Source organism: Canis lupus, chromosome 19 (genome assembly GCF_048164855.1).
Source record: "Canis lupus baileyi chromosome 19, mCanLup2.hap1, whole genome shotgun sequence".
NCBI classification, from domain to species: Eukaryota; Metazoa; Chordata; class Mammalia; order Carnivora; family Canidae; genus Canis; species Canis lupus.
In genome coordinates, this window is record NC_132856.1 from 20718488 (window position 1) to 20734180 (window position 15693).

General features: G+C 38.9%; 1 protein-coding gene across 2 annotated transcripts in view; it reads right to left on the minus strand.

The window, feature by feature from the left end:
- PPP4R2 (protein phosphatase 4 regulatory subunit 2) overlaps window positions 1-15402 on the minus strand; it is a 52140-nt gene extending 36738 nt beyond the window's left edge. The window contains exons 1-2 of one of the 2 annotated variants that reach the window (XM_072785372.1): window positions 15138-15402; window positions 14020-14101 (exon numbers count right to left, since the gene is read on the minus strand). In XM_072785372.1, the coding sequence (XP_072641473.1) occupies window positions 14020-14101; window positions 15138-15171 (116 nt within the window). In that variant the 5' untranslated portion in view covers window positions 15172-15402. Of the gene's footprint in view, window positions 1-14019; window positions 14102-14502; window positions 14701-15137 lie in introns of those variants that run through there. The other variant, XM_072785371.1, reaches the window with a different exon arrangement.
- Window positions 15403-15693: the final 291 nt, after the last annotated feature.

The window sequence follows — 15693 nt, forward strand, 5'->3', positions numbered from 1 at the left end:
TCTCAAATAGAATTCCAAAAGGTAAAACTAGAAGACTTGGTTAAAGATCTTGATTCTACCCATCATTGTTTTTATTTCACAAGTCAAAGAATAAACTATGAGACACATTTTAAAGCTTAATGTATTCTTTTCCCTATGAAGTAAAATCTTTCAATCTTGGTACCATTGACATCTTGGGTCTGATAATACTCTATTGTTGGGATTTATTCTGTGCAACATAGGTTCTTCAACAGCACCCCTGGCCACTACCTATTTGATGTCAATAGCATTCCCTTACTAGTAACAATCAAAAATGTCTCTAGTCATTGTCATCCCTACTTGAGAACCACTGCTGTAAATATTTGAAAAGGAAAGTGAAGACAAATGTTAGAGAATTAAATGCAAATTTGAAGAAAAAGCTCCCATTTCAAAATCTGAAACATCTTCAAGTAGTTTTAATCACTGCAGAGTCCTATGAGCTTACATAAGCACAAGTAAGGTCAAATATTTTACTTACATCTAAATAAAAGAACGTATTTATTCAAAACTAAATTTAAGACAGTACAATCCTTAAGGTAAGCTTATTTTTGTAGGTGGTTATTTTCATTACTTCTGCTTGAGTATCAGGACTCCAGGACATTTCTGCAATCTCAGAGTGCTCGCAGTATTCAGTCAACTGAAGAGCAAAATGTAGTTTTTTAACTTAAAATAACTGGTTTGTTTTGGCCTATTTACAAAGAAACAGGCCAGAACCAGATTGCAAAGAAAAAATTCAAAAGGACAGAACTTCAAATACAGTCATAAAATTAAAGACACAGCTCATACTTTGTCTCTAAAGTCTCTTTAACTGATAAATATGATTACCTGTCTATGGAATGTGACTAAAAAGACATATATGCCAGAAACAAAAATTCAATCCAATCATTACAAAGACTATTCTTTGCTATATAGTCATGGCCATTGTTTTTAAACAACTTGCTGTTTGATGCGGTCTTAAACTCAGATTATTCCTAACACAAAAGTATAATTATTTAGAAGTAATTTCATCAGGCTACTTTATATCAATAAAAAGCTAGCAAAAACCCTGAAAAACAAATCATAACTTCATAAATGAGGAAAACAGAAACTATAATTGTTAATAAACAAATGGAAAGATGTAGGCACAAAATAAAAGCAAATTAAAATGATATACAATTTTTCATCTATCAGATTTTTTAGATTTAAAAGCCTAAGAATGCTTGGTGCTGACAGGGGTAGATAACTTTCATACACTGTTGGTATAAGTGTTATGTTGAAAAAACTTTTTGGGAGGCCAGCTGCCAAGATTTCATAAAATAATAATGCACATAAACTTCCATCTATAGATCCCATTCTTTAATCTGTGCTCACTTAAGCACTGTTTGAATTGTTTTGTAATTCCAAACAACTTAAAGGACCATCAAAGGAGGACAGGGCAAGTGAGTTACAATATACCCCAAACAAGGGAATACTATGCAACCCATAAAAACAATGAGGCAAATTTTTGTGTTTTGATAAGATATCCAAATACAGCAAGTTAACAAAAAGCAAACTGCAGAACTTTGATACCTCTTTTTTAAAAAGAATTAACACATATACACTTATATACACAGAAAAATTCTGTTAATATAAAAAAAAAAACAGGTTAAAAGTATGGTCTGATTTTTTTTTAGTATTCTGTAATAAAAAAATTTTTAATGACAAGCTTATCTAAGCAATACTAATTTCCATCTTTGTACATGAGTTTTTCCACAGTATAGGCATAATTATTTAATTCATGTCCATTAAACTCGATATGCAGTTATCCTCACCAAATTTCTCCTTAACCGAAATGGGGACGTAAGCAAAAAATGTATGTATGATAGTTTCCATGTTCAAGATACATACAATATTAAGACAAAGTTTTAAAACAGGTATTTAAAATTTACCACCTGTTCACTCACCTAATATGTGAAGTGGCTACATCTTGACCATGGCATTGATTTCTGTCATATCCTACAGCAACTAAGACAGCAAAATCAAATGCCACAGGCAAAATTTACAAGAAAACTGGTATCCCCATGAATTCTCTCTAATATAAACAGGGCAAGACTAGAGAGCCATCAATATCTATACAGGAGGAAGAAAAAGACTACTTGTCTTACAACAGCTCATCAACAGGAAAACGCTGAACTCACAAACAGTACTTATTGAGGAAAAAAGAAAACTAGGCTACATACTACCCACATTCAAGATTACACCCTGCAGAAATACTCTGTCATGCCAAGTCCCTAGAAAAGGTGGGACCTGTCTCCAAATAATTACTTTGAGGCAAAACATCTATAATCTCAAAAATCACCCTGCAGTCACCAAGGACAATATTCCTAAAATAAGACCAAAATAAAACAATCTCCAAAAATATCAAATTCACTTCAGTACAAACAATTCTAAATAGAAATATTTCATCAGTTAACAAGCTATCCTCACCCTCCCTCTTAAAGATACACACACACAATAGTGCAAAATTCCCAAATGTACTTATAATAGCTTGTACCTCTCAAATTTCAAATCCTTCTGTAGAGTATTTTTTTCCAGTTTCATCACCTGTAAATGGAAATATTACCACCTACCTCCCAATACTCAGAGGTTAAGATTTTTGGTTGATTAAGAATAACAAATTCAAAAGGCATATATTAAAAAGAAAGCTAGACTCCTACTTCCAACCAAAATATGCATCAGTCTCACAACTATGTGCTTCAAATTTATGCTGCTGAATTACAATTACTAGAAGTTTTCAGCCTTTGAGGTTACTGAAAAATAGTCTAAATCACAAATATTAAGGGTATATCCAGTAATTTACCTTACTGACTCTTCCATATCTCCTGACAGTTTTTCTTAAATCATGAATTACCACACCCAACCTCCCAATACTTGCCACAATCCCCAGGAAACTATGGTGTCAGTGCTTACAAGGTAAGCCTTCTCAGGTCATACATGATGGTATGCCACAGGAAAGGAAAGCTGGACAGAGATATCTAGTCAGGATTAGATAAGCAGCAAGAAAATCTCAAAACAACTAGTTAACAGATTCCTATCAAAAGTCTATTTTCAAATTCTAAAGGTTTTAAAAGAATTCTCAGAGTGCTTCAGTGAAGAGGAAAGAAGTGAGAAGACACCAAGTGATCTAAAAGTACACGTTATAAGAGGACCTAAAGTCAGGATGCCTGAGTTTAAACTCCAATTCACTCACCAAATGTACTATCTTAAAACTTTTTAAGTTCGGTAAGTCTCAGTATCTTCTTTTTAAAAAGCAGATACTTATTTAAGAGAGTAGTTGTAAAGATCAAATTAAGATACACATATGAAACATTTGACAGTGCCTGGCACAAAATAAGCGTCTACTGAAAGTTTGCATTTTAGGAAGAAAAAACAATTTAGCCCAAAACACAAGTCCTATGTGGAAATTCTAGTCCCTTAAAGATAAATCCCAATTTCAGGTCCACAAATTTAAGACCAATAAAAACTCTGTATGTAGGAGTACTGAGAAGCCTTGTATACATCAAGAAGTAACGTTAGGAAAATAAAATTTTTAAAGGGTCCATAATACTTAAGAGATACCCAGAATCTGCAAGGAGCCTAGACAAATCAAAGGGAGACAGGAAAGTAAAATGTATTCTGGGTCTAAAAAGTCTAAGTCAGATCTACTTACAGCGAAGAAGGAAAATAGCTAAAACAAACTTCTGGAAAGCAAAATGACTCTCTCTCTCTCTCATGAATAAATAAATAAAATTTAATATATATATATATAAATAAAGGGGGGGGGGCAGCCCGGGTGACTCAGCGGTTTAGCGCTGCCTTCGGCCCAGAGCATGATCCTGGAGTCCCAGAATTGAGTCCCATGTCGGGATTCCCTACGTGGAGCCTGCTTCTCCCTCTGCCTGTGTCTCTGTCCCTCTCTCTCTCTCTCATGAATAAATAAAATCTTAAAAAAAAAAAAAATGAGTAGCTCAGTCACAAGTATAAAGAAGCTTGATGAAATTTAGAAAGTCTTGGGCCTAAACAGAGATCACTGTAACTGGTCAATCTGTTTTCATTATTAGGACTTCAATTTCAGTAAGCTGCAAAACTCTTAAGCATCAAAACTGGTATTAAATAAATGTTATTTTTGATGCTAACTTTTATTTTCATATCAGTGTACAAACAAAATAAAGAATCTAAGATTTACTGAATGCTTGCTATTTCAAAAGACTGTGAAGTTCAGCATTGTTCATTTTCAGCTGGGGAGCTGAGGAAAATAGGGCTTAGGTAACTAACTTGTTCCATCAAGTCATTCCAACAAATTATAATGAAACTAGAATTTTTACCAATATTATCTTCTAAATCAAGCAAATTATAAGCACAGAGACAAGAAAGATACCCTGACAAATATACCTCCAAGAGTATCTTCACTGTACCATAGAACCTCTCAAAGCTTTTATCCCACCCGTGCCCCAAATCACTAATAAGTACTAACAAAAAAGCCCTACTTACCTACTGGCACATTTTGAAAAAGCACTGGGGCACTAATACTGTTATTTTACATCATTACTAATTTGACACTTAACTATTTTTCACTTTGCAGTCAACGGTGTAATCTCTCAATAATATTCAACATATTTGGCAGGAATGAAGTTTGGAGGGTGCTTACAGAAGTGCCTATTACACAAGGTAGATTCCACAAAAGCAGTGCCAAACCCAGGCAGCCCGATAATACAGACAGGCTTGCTGTGGGTGAAACCGGAGAAAGCAAAGACGAGCAACTGAACACATCTGAAGGCCCGTGAAGGCAAAAATGAAGATCTAAAATATATTTCTCAGATTCATCGGGTATTTTTAAAGTAAAATGCTTTCAGAGACATATGTATTAAATGAAATAACAGCCAACATTTTCCTCTTCAACTGTCTATACTCTTTTAGTCACTGAATACATTTAAGGCTTTTGTTTTGGTTTTTTTGCTCTTAACACTGAATCTTGATTTTGGTACAGAAAGACAGAAGGATGCAGACAGACACACACACACTTTCACTCACAAACTCCCATTTCATTAAAGTAAAAGACCTACAATTCACAAAACATAGGGAAAGAACAGTAAATTCTGGATAAAATCCTTAACTTCTTACTAATATGTTTTGAAGCAACATGAAGTTTTTGACAGACTTCTAATAATAGTCCATAAGCATTATGAATCTATGTATTCATCATTCAGCAGGCAAAAAGATCTACGGATGTAGATAAAAACCACAGGTGTGTATACAGGTGACACTAAGAATGGCATTCTGTGAACCTCTTTGTGGTTCCAATGAATTAAGAGGTAACAAACAATGACTGGTCTTTCTCATCCAAATATACACAACTAATTCTTTTTTCTTTTTCTTTTTTGGTCTCCAAACCATTCACCTCTGCAACATACTCCCAAAAGTTCATCTTTCACCATCATCAGACATTTTAAATTTTAACATCAACCACCATCACTGTGCCCCATTCTCCACCCTTAATCACTACTGCTGCAATACTATCCCCAGGTAACTACTGCCACAACATAGAGTCCTATAAGCTTTCCAAGCTGAGGAACCTGAGGAAATTATCTATTAAAAGCCCCTCACTTAGTATCTGAGCAAACTTGTATCCCATAGTAATTTAACTGACTTAAATAATGGAAAATAAAATAATTAGTTACAGCAGCTTCCTTTCATTTAGGGGGTGGGAATGAGAGGGGGATGTTCACTGTGTGCCAGTTACTGTATTAAGTACTTTAGATGTATAAAAATTCATTGAATTCCCACAACATCCCTTGAGATAAATTTATTTCATTAGTCCTATTTTACAAATGAGGAAATTAAAGTACAAAAGAAGTCAGCCTTGGTCACAAAGTGATAGAAGTAGGAATTCAAACCCAGGTCTTGTGTTCTCCTGACTCAACCCAGAGCTCTTTACACAAAATGAAGACCTCAGACTTGTTTCTTAAGCCAAATTCACTGTTTATGCCCAACATATAGACCATTCTATTTTTACACCAAATTCTAATATTTATAGCTACATCCTTTATCATTTATTTGAGTCCTCACAAGAGCCAAGGCAACTATATGGTGAGGAAACAAGCTCACAATTAACGTGCTCAAATTCACGCAGGGAAGTCGCCAAGCTAAATTCTGAATTCAAGCCATGCTCCTTCCAAGAATGATATTACCACATGCTAACTCTCATGAAATTATGGGACTAGCCAACTACTAGTAAAAATCTGGGCTCAACATGGAAAATATGAGCTCACTCGCACACCAAAGAGATTGAAAATTTAAAGTTAACTCTACTCAGAAAACAAAGTTGGCATGCCTAGCTTCCAATGCATCAATAGATTTTGTGCAGTATACACATCAGGTTTATAGCATGATGTGATGAAACAAATGAAAATGACTACAGTTTTCTTCATGTCTATACCTTAATCACTGCAGTTGTTGATATTTGAAACAAAAGGACATCCACGTAACTAATATTTACTGAAGATCTACTGTGCTTCCTCTATATACATGACAGGACTTTACATGGCACATGGAAAATTCATATTAAGTACATATTTTAGGGACGCCTGGGTGGCTCAGCGGTCAAGCATCTATCTTTGGATCCCGGAGTTCTGGGATCGAGTCCCGCATCGGGCTCCCTAAGAGGAGCCTGCTTCTCCCTCTGCCTATGTCTAAAAAAAAAAAAATACATATTTGAGTATTTATAGATTTTAAAGTGACTTAGAGGGGATCCCTGGGTGGCTCAGCGGTTTAGCGCCTGCCTTTGGCCCAGGGCAGGATCCTGGACTCCCAGGATCGAGTCCCACGTCGGGCTCCTGGCATGGAGCCTGCTTCTCCCTCTGCCTGTGTCTCTGCCTCTCTCTCTATCATGAATAAATAAATAAAAATCTTAAAAAAAAAAAAAAAGTGACTTAGAAAGATGTAAGTAATGCAACAAACCAGTGGTTTCAGATTTTGTTTCTCTCAAGGGGAAAAAATTAACATAGTGATTATATTTTTGTGGAGGAGTAAAATGAAGGATTAACTTCCATATTTTTCTCTTGAAAAAAAGTAAGCCAAACTAGAGTACTAAATGAATAATTATATATACAAGGATATGGCAAAAATTATGAAGGCAGTATAAGAGATTGACTTTTCTTTTTCTAAAAAAGATTTATATGCTTACTTGATTGAGCACACACAGGTGCACAGGCATGAGTAGGAGGGGCAGAGGGAGAGAGAATCCCAAGCAGAGGCCCAACTCCAGGCTTGATCTCAGTACTGAGATCATACCCTGAGCTGAAACCAAGGATTGGCTGCTCACCCAGGCACTCTAGGAGACTGATATTTTAGAAACAATGTTTAGTAAATACTATGTTGACAAAACAAAATTCTCTCAAGCAACCCACAGAAGAAAGATCTAATAACCTCATTCACTTAAGGAGATTTTATTTACAATCATGAGGTCTCAGCTGTTGGTAACTACTTTTAAGTAACCTAACTTTTATTTTCTTACTTAAGTCAAAATTGCTCAACACAAAAAACTTGAAACTGCAGAGGGCCGGTAGGGGGGTGGGGAAGCAAACTCAACATAAGCACTCTCAACACAATAACTATTATTTATTGAGCACTGACTCTGTTTACCAAGTGATGAGCTAAGTTTTCCATGTATTAACCACTTATACTACAAGATACTACTATTATTTCCATTTTATAGATGAAGAAACAACAATTTTTATAAGTGTAATTGTGAGAGGGTGAGTGGTACTATAATTTTCTACCTCTCCAAAACCCCATATATTAGACATAACTAGACAGCAAAAGCAAAAACCAACAAACAAAAACATTTACAATAAAACTACCTGAAAAAAAAAAAAAAAGCTAGCTGAGAAGGTAGCGAACCTCACCAATCGCAAAGAATAAAAGGATAGGAAAAAATGACAGTCGCATGACCTGTACCTTATTAGGTTCTAAACAAGAGAAAGCAGAGAGAAGTAATGGTGCACCTGAAGGGCTTAGGAATAGAACAACCACAAAACTACCAACAAGCATTCACTAGAAATCATGACAGGTCAATCTGAGAACAGCAGCTAAAACTGAATGGGTCTGCCCACCCCATTAGTGAATGAACCAAAGGGACCCCATCGTGGGAGCTGAAGGAGAGCTGCAATATTGCTCCAATGTGCTCCTGAACGTGACCCTCCAGAGATGACCCCAGTATGCAGAAAAGAGGACAATAAAGATAAAGGAAAGACAGGGTCCAAATAAGAGCCAGAGTGCAACAGAGAACCTGGAAATTTCAGAAAGCAAGCTCCATGTTCTTCAACACTTTGCAAAACAATCAGAGAGCTCTGTGAAGTTAGGAAAGCTAATCTGAACCATATTTCCTCCTGAAAGGTCAGAAAAAAAAAAAGGTCAGGAAAACTAGTATCATGTAAAAATGTCCAAGAGAAAAGTATCAAGGTCAAACCCAGCACAAAGTTAATTATAAGAAAAAAAGAGTAAGAAGCAGAGCAAACATCCCTACAGACAATGAAAGAAGCTAGAAAGATCTGTCCAAAAACAAATCAAAACTGTATACTATTCCAAAATGAGCTAAAGACACGGAGAAAAATGATACAAGTCAGAATTAGAGAAACTTAGAAAACAAATATAGCAAATGATTAGAAATTTAATAAATTAGGAGACAGACTAAACTAGAAAGTACATGAAAACAAGTGAACATAACAGATATCACAGAGTTCAAAGAAATTTTTAAAAATCAAAACAGAATTAAAAATTTCACCTTGAAAGGCACTATCAAGAGAATAAAAAGAAAAGCAGTTGTTGAAAGTATATGCAAATCATATGTCACATAAAGGCCTTGTGTTTGTAACACACAAAGAACTCTCAAAAACCAGTAAGAAAACAACTCAAATTTCAAATGGGGAAACACTTGAAGAACCATTTTACCAAAGATGATACACAAATAGCAAATAAACACATGAAAAGATGCTCAATATGATTAGTCATTAGGGAAATACAAATTAAAACCACTTTGCAACATGTGCCTATCAGAAAGACTAAAACAAAAAAAGAAGGACCATACTAATCACTGGAAAGGATGTGGAGAACCTTAACTCCATAATACTGGTGGGAATGCAAACTGGTACAATCACTCTGGAAAGTCTGGCAGTTTCTCAAGAACTTAAACACAACACCTACCATATGATCCAGCACTCCCAGGTTTTTACTCAAGAAAAAAAGAATGCCTATGTCTATACAAAGACTTGTACACAAATGTTCATAGCAGTTTTGATAACAGAAAAAAACAAAAATAATCCAAGTTCCCATCAACAAGTGAATCTATTAAAAAACTGTAGGATATATATAAATCCATTATATATATATATCCATTATATGGATATATATTATATCCATATAATACTAGTCAGAAATAAAAAGGAATGATTTCCTGATACCTGAACATAGACCTCAATTATGCTGAGTAAAAGAATCCAAAGACTACAAACTGTATAATTTCATTTATATAAAACTCTAGAACAAGTAAACTAAACTGAAGTGACGAAAAGTGGATGATTAGCTGCCTGAGTGGAGAGGACCACACCCAGAGAAGGAAAATTACAAAGGTGCATGAGCAAAGTTCTGGGAATAATGAATGGATATATATGTTCACAATCTTGAGTGTGGTCAAAATTCGAATGTAGATGTCAGAATTCAGTAAACGATGTTTTTAATAAATGAAGTTTACTACATGTCAATTATACCTCAACAAAGCTGTTTAAAAAAAAAAAAAAAAACAGGAATAGGGCAGCCCCAGTGGCTTAGCAGTTTAGCGCCATCTTCAGCCCAGGGCATGATCCTGGAGACCCAGGATCGAGTCCCACATCAGGCTCCCTGCATGGAGCCTGCTTCTCCCTCTCCCTGTGCCCCCCCCCACCCCCCAAGTCTCTAATAAAATAAAATCTTAAAAAAAAATTTAAAAAACAGAAATAAGGAAAAAGAATTCAAAGACAAATATTATATGGTCTCATTCCTTTGGGGACTATAATAAATAGTGAAAGGGAATAAAGGGGAAAGGAAAGAAAATGAGTGGGAAATATCAGTGAGGGTGACACAACATGAGAGACTCCTAAGTCTGGGAAACAAACAAGGGGTAGTGGAAAGGGAGGTAGGCGGGGGGGATAGGGTGACTGGATGACAGGCACTGAGGGGGCACAGGATGAGCACTGGGTGTTATGCTATATGTTGGCAAATCGAACTCCAATAAACAAATATACAAAAAAAACCTTTATTTACAAAACAAAAAAAAGGCAAAAGAATTCAGGACAAAATAAATACTGAAGACATGCAAAGATGAAGTGGTGAGTAGCTGATATAGAGCCACCGTAAAAGTAAAATTAAATGATGGTTAAGAGATTATGTAACAGCTATATAGTCAGGTAGTGCAGATACAACTACTTTTCTAACAAATTGGCTTAAATGGGGGCTAACAAATTGGGGCTAACAAATTATAAACAATTTTTTATGTTCTTAGTAATTATTACCCTGGTGATGTTGGTATTATTACTAGACTTTTCCACTGTGTCCCTGAGAACCAGAACTGCTGGGGTGGAAGAAGTAAAACACCGTAGTCCTGATTCTGAATCGGAAGCATCAGTATGAATCACAAAGTATTTTATTAGTTCTGTCCACTGAAAAGGCTGGAAACAATGACCAACTCAGTAATAATAAGCATCTCTAGTCCATAAACACCATTTCCTACTAAAGGCATAGCTTCTTGAGAAGGGCTGATTCTGGGTCTGGGCTAGAAGGAGCTTAGGCCATATTCTAATACCAGAGACTACTGATACTATCAAAGACTACTAATACCAAGGATCAAGTCAAAAGGACTCTGGAATCAAATGAAAGAGGCTCCCACAGGTCAAACATGAGACAATATGATTACCAAAAAAGAGTAACTGCAACTAAGACTCATTGAATTGGTTTAAATCCACAACTGAACACCATCAAATGTTAAAATTCATGATTGAAACCCCCACATGGGGCGCCTGGGTGGTTAAGCATCAATCAGCCTTTGGGGTTCTGGGATCAAGTCCCCATCAGGTTCCTGCTCCTCGGAGGGTCGCTTCTCCTTCTGCCTGCCCCCCACCCAACCCCCCTCCAGGTCTCATGAATAAATAAAATCCTAAAAAAAAAAAAAAAAAGAAACCCACCACATATGTTTCTGTTTATACAACACATAATATATACTTGGCATTAAGTTACAAACTGTTACTTTCAGTAAAGTGTTTAAGGCAATGTCCCATTTTCAGGACAAAGTAACCTTTTCAACATAAAAATAATTTTTTGAAGTAGCCAAACACAACAAATTTGGGAATTGGTTTAGATAGATAATCTCTGTCTTCATTACAGTTTAGTATGCCATATCTTGGCATCTTTCCCCACTTCCTATATTAGATGTTGACAGGTAATTTTTAATAGACCAGAAAAGAAAAGTGTTCCAGTACTCTTTAAATTCTCCTACAACCTCCTGCTAGTAAAAACCTACACTGTAATTCTACAAAAGTGTCAAATTGAGGGTTTTTTTTAATGAAAAATAAATAGCCTAAGCAGTCCCTGATCTTTATCCATAAATAAAGTCCACATTATTTCTTCTGTTAATGATTACTTGCTGTAATGTATCAATGAAAATAAAAACTGGAATTATCTCAAGCAACCCATCCCTCCTAAAACACCAGAGAGATATGATCTGCTGTTCTTTACATTTTGTTAAAATCTTTGTCTAGAAGTTAGACAAAGCTCAGTTTAACCATAAATGGATGACAGCAATTTTTCAGATTTCAGAATCAGAGGGCATGCTAGGGGTTCCCGGGTGGCTCAGTCAGTTAAGAGTCTGCCTTCACTTAAGTCATGATCACAGGGTTCTGGGATGGAGTTCCGCCCACTGGGCTCTCTGCTCTGAGGGAAGTCTGCTGCTCCCCCTGCTTGTGCTGTCAAATAAATAAATTAAAAAAAAAAAAAAAGCACGTTCATGTTGATTAAAAACAAAGATTAAAATTAAATGTGTGAACACCAGCTGCTTTATGACAAATTTAAAAATACTTTCCAAATATGAAGAATCTAATATCACCATTTTAATACAAAATGCTATTAGTAAATGTAAAAAAATGGGAGGAGTTTAAAGGGGGTGGCGGAACTTAAGACCCCTATCAAGGGATCCCTGGGTGGCGCAGCGGTTTGGCACCTGCCTTTGGCCCAGGGCGCAATCCTGGAGACCCGGGATCGAATCCCACATCGGGCTCCCGGTGCATGGAGCCTGCTTCTCTCTCGGCCTGTGTCTCTGCCTCTCTCTCTCTCTCTCTCTCTGTGACTATCATAAATAAATAAAAATTGAAAAAAAATACTTAAAAAAAAAAAAAAAAAGACCCCTATCAAGACAAAATAATTACCCCCAAAAACCAGGTTAAACTTTCCTAGCCACATGGTGATCCAGTCTGACAGGGTAAGAAGTTTTCTTTCAGAAGTTTTCAACTATTTACAGTCAACATAGGTTTATCAAAAGAGTTTATATACAAACCTGATAAGGAGAAGAGGTTTTAAGTATCTATCTCCAAATAGTTTGATATAATCTTTTGTATCAAAACTCTGAAAGTAAAAAGCTTCTCCTCTTGGTATCTTGGTATTGTAGGGGGTTAAGTTTGGACCAGCTAACAACCGGAAAGAAATAATGGCAATCTAAAAATTTATGATTTAGGGATTATTTCTGAAAGCTGGCAACTAGTCATTTTACGCTTATCTACATAAATACCAGTTAATTATGTTGCATCAATTTTTAAAATCAAGATGTTCTAAGAGACTGTAATTCAGAGGCAATAGGACTTCTTCCCTAAAGAGTTCCTCTTTTTAAGTGGAATAAATAAAAATATAAGATTGAACGCATCAAGACACATTCTTAAGTTGACTGGTAATTTTAATAAAGCAGCTTATCTACATGACTACTAAATCAGAGGGTCTTTTTCCTTTCTATAATTGGGCTAGTTATTAAAAGGCTACATATACTATAACCACAAGCAAATCTTGTCAGAAATGAACATCTACTAATAAAGCCAAAGAAAGTATACATCACTTGCTGAAGCTTACACTCACTGAAGAACTCAAAAAGAATATTAAAAATAGACAAGACCCAGGGGAGCCAAAAGAAAGCTCATTTAGTAACACTGCACCCAGAGAAACCTTTATCCTTTCTTGCTCCCACCCCCCTACAAAGAGTACAAGGAAGTCACCAAATATGCACTGCTTTCTACAAATTGACTTAGTGATGGCAAAAACAACTCCTGCCACACAAACTACACACACAATGAACTGGAATGGTCCTTATGAAAACAATCCTAACTTCATAGTGTAAGTTTCAGATTCACAACATTTGGAAACAAGCCTAATAAAATGCTGAGCATATGTAACAAGTTAGCTATCCTAGAAAGTTTACAGGACAGTCAAAACTGTAGCATCTGGAATTTGTCAGATAATCACCCTAAATCCTCAAGAGAATAAATAGAAGTGACACTTCAAACACCCACATACATAAATATGACAACAAAAGGTTGGATACAGGACAATATGAGAAAATACCACCAACAAAAAAAAAATTTTTGAGACAGAAATCAAAGCCACAAAATTCTGGAAATAAGCTTGTTAGGGCCAAAAAGGGTCCTAACAGGATAGGCATTCTTTTCTCTAGCTCTTCAAGACAAATTCTAAATCTACAAAAGCAGAGATACGAAGAAAATGTTAACAAATTTTTAAAACCCATTGGAGTACGCGTAAAGGAAATACAGTATATGCGCTAAGTGGAGCTTGTACAGCTGTACATAGATTATTCACCTCTTCTGAAATTCAGCTCTTCCGCCGATATTTCTTCTGAAATATCCTCCCCCGCCCCCCCCCCCCAACCAATTCTGAATGATAACCTAGGAGCGTAACAACCAAGGCATGTTTTCAACTCACATTGTCTCTCCAGTCTTGGCTACATGACAAAGAAACTGATCCAGGACAGGACAAACTTCCTTTTTTCCCCTCTTCTCAAAATCTAAATAAGAAAGAAAAATTGTCAGTCGGTATGTTCAAAGTCCATCAACCACTTCCAATACACTATACAAACAAACTTTTCTCCAAGTCCTTCCTGAAATATTAAGCAGCTATTTAAAAAAAAAAAAAAAAAAAAAAAAGAGTCCAGCCTCTCTCAACCAAAATATTCACTTCTGATTCTCCCAAGTTCTACTCCCAACAATGGTCTCTCTCCACACTGTGAACAAGAATCCTCCTAAAGGGGGCACTCAGCTGCTCCATAAATCATCCTTGAGGCGCTGTTTCTCAAAGTGCGGTCCAGGGGAACACCAACAGAAGCCTCTGGGCCGCTGATTAAAATACAGATCTGAGGCCCCACGGAAAAAGCCCCGCAAACTGCTCATCGTCTTGGCCTGCAGCTACCTCGTGCAGCCGTTTTCCACAGGACTTCGCGTGTCGACATGCCTTGTGGTGAAAACGCTGGAAAAACCACACGCGACTCTAAGTTTGGGAACCACGGCGTTCCCAAGCCTGTTGCGTGGAAGGCGGGCGACCGAGAGCCGCCAAGGCGACCCCCTCGGAATTAGGGCGCGTGCAGGAAGGACTTCAGAAGCGCTGAAAAAAGACTTCCTGAGACACTTTAAAGTTGCTCGGCCGCCCTCTCCCTCGCACCCCACCCCCCTCACCCCAAACCTTCCACTTTTCCTCCCAACCCGACGCCCGGCGTGCGGGGGCCTGACGGAACACGGAGCCTGCCGGTAAGGGGGCTGCGGGCACACGGCGTCTCCCCGGAAGGGTGGGCGGGACGCTGGGGCCCCTGCCGGAGCCTCCCCGGCTCCCCTCCCCCAGCCCAGACGCCGGCGGCCGACACAAAGCCCAGAGCGGGGCGGGAGGGAGCTGCCCACAGGGCTCCCCGCCCCTGGGGAGGTGGGAGGGGGATGGGAACCGCGGAGGCGCCCCCCCCCCCGGCCGGGGCCTCGGGGCCCCCCGGCCCTGGAAGAGAGGACCGGGGGGCCGCGGAGGGTGCGGAGCAAGGGAGAGGGGGCAGCTACCCCCACCTTTCAGCGCCTCCTGCAGCCTCTCGACGTCCATGGCTTCCCGGAGTCCCTCGCAGCCTCCGCCTCCCTCCGCGGGTCTCCCGGGGACCGGAACGCCTCCCCCCACCCCCCCGACGCCCTCCCCCTCCCTCGCACACACTCCGGCACGCAGGCGACCGGGGGGGGCACCGAAGGGAGCCGGGGGAAGCGAGCGAGAGAGCGAGACCGAGCGAGCGAGCACCTCCCCGAGCCGCTACCACCAGCCCTCCAACATGGCGCCCGGCACGTCACGGCGCGCACGCTCCCCGCCGCCGTCCTCGCGCCCGCCGCGCGCCCCGGCCCGGAGCCCGAGAGCGCGTGCGCGGCCGAGGCAGCCCCGGAGCGCCCGCGGGCCCGCGCCGCCCCGCCCGCCCCCTGGGGGCGACCCCCGGCGAGCCCGGGCTGAGCTCGCGGCCCCGCGGGCGGGCGGGCCGGCTCCCTGAACGCGAGTCCCTGCCGGTTGCTATGGCGGCGTGATGCTGAGCAATTTGCGGAGCCTCTCTGAGCCTTACCTACTCTCCCTGTCCGTGCAATGAGT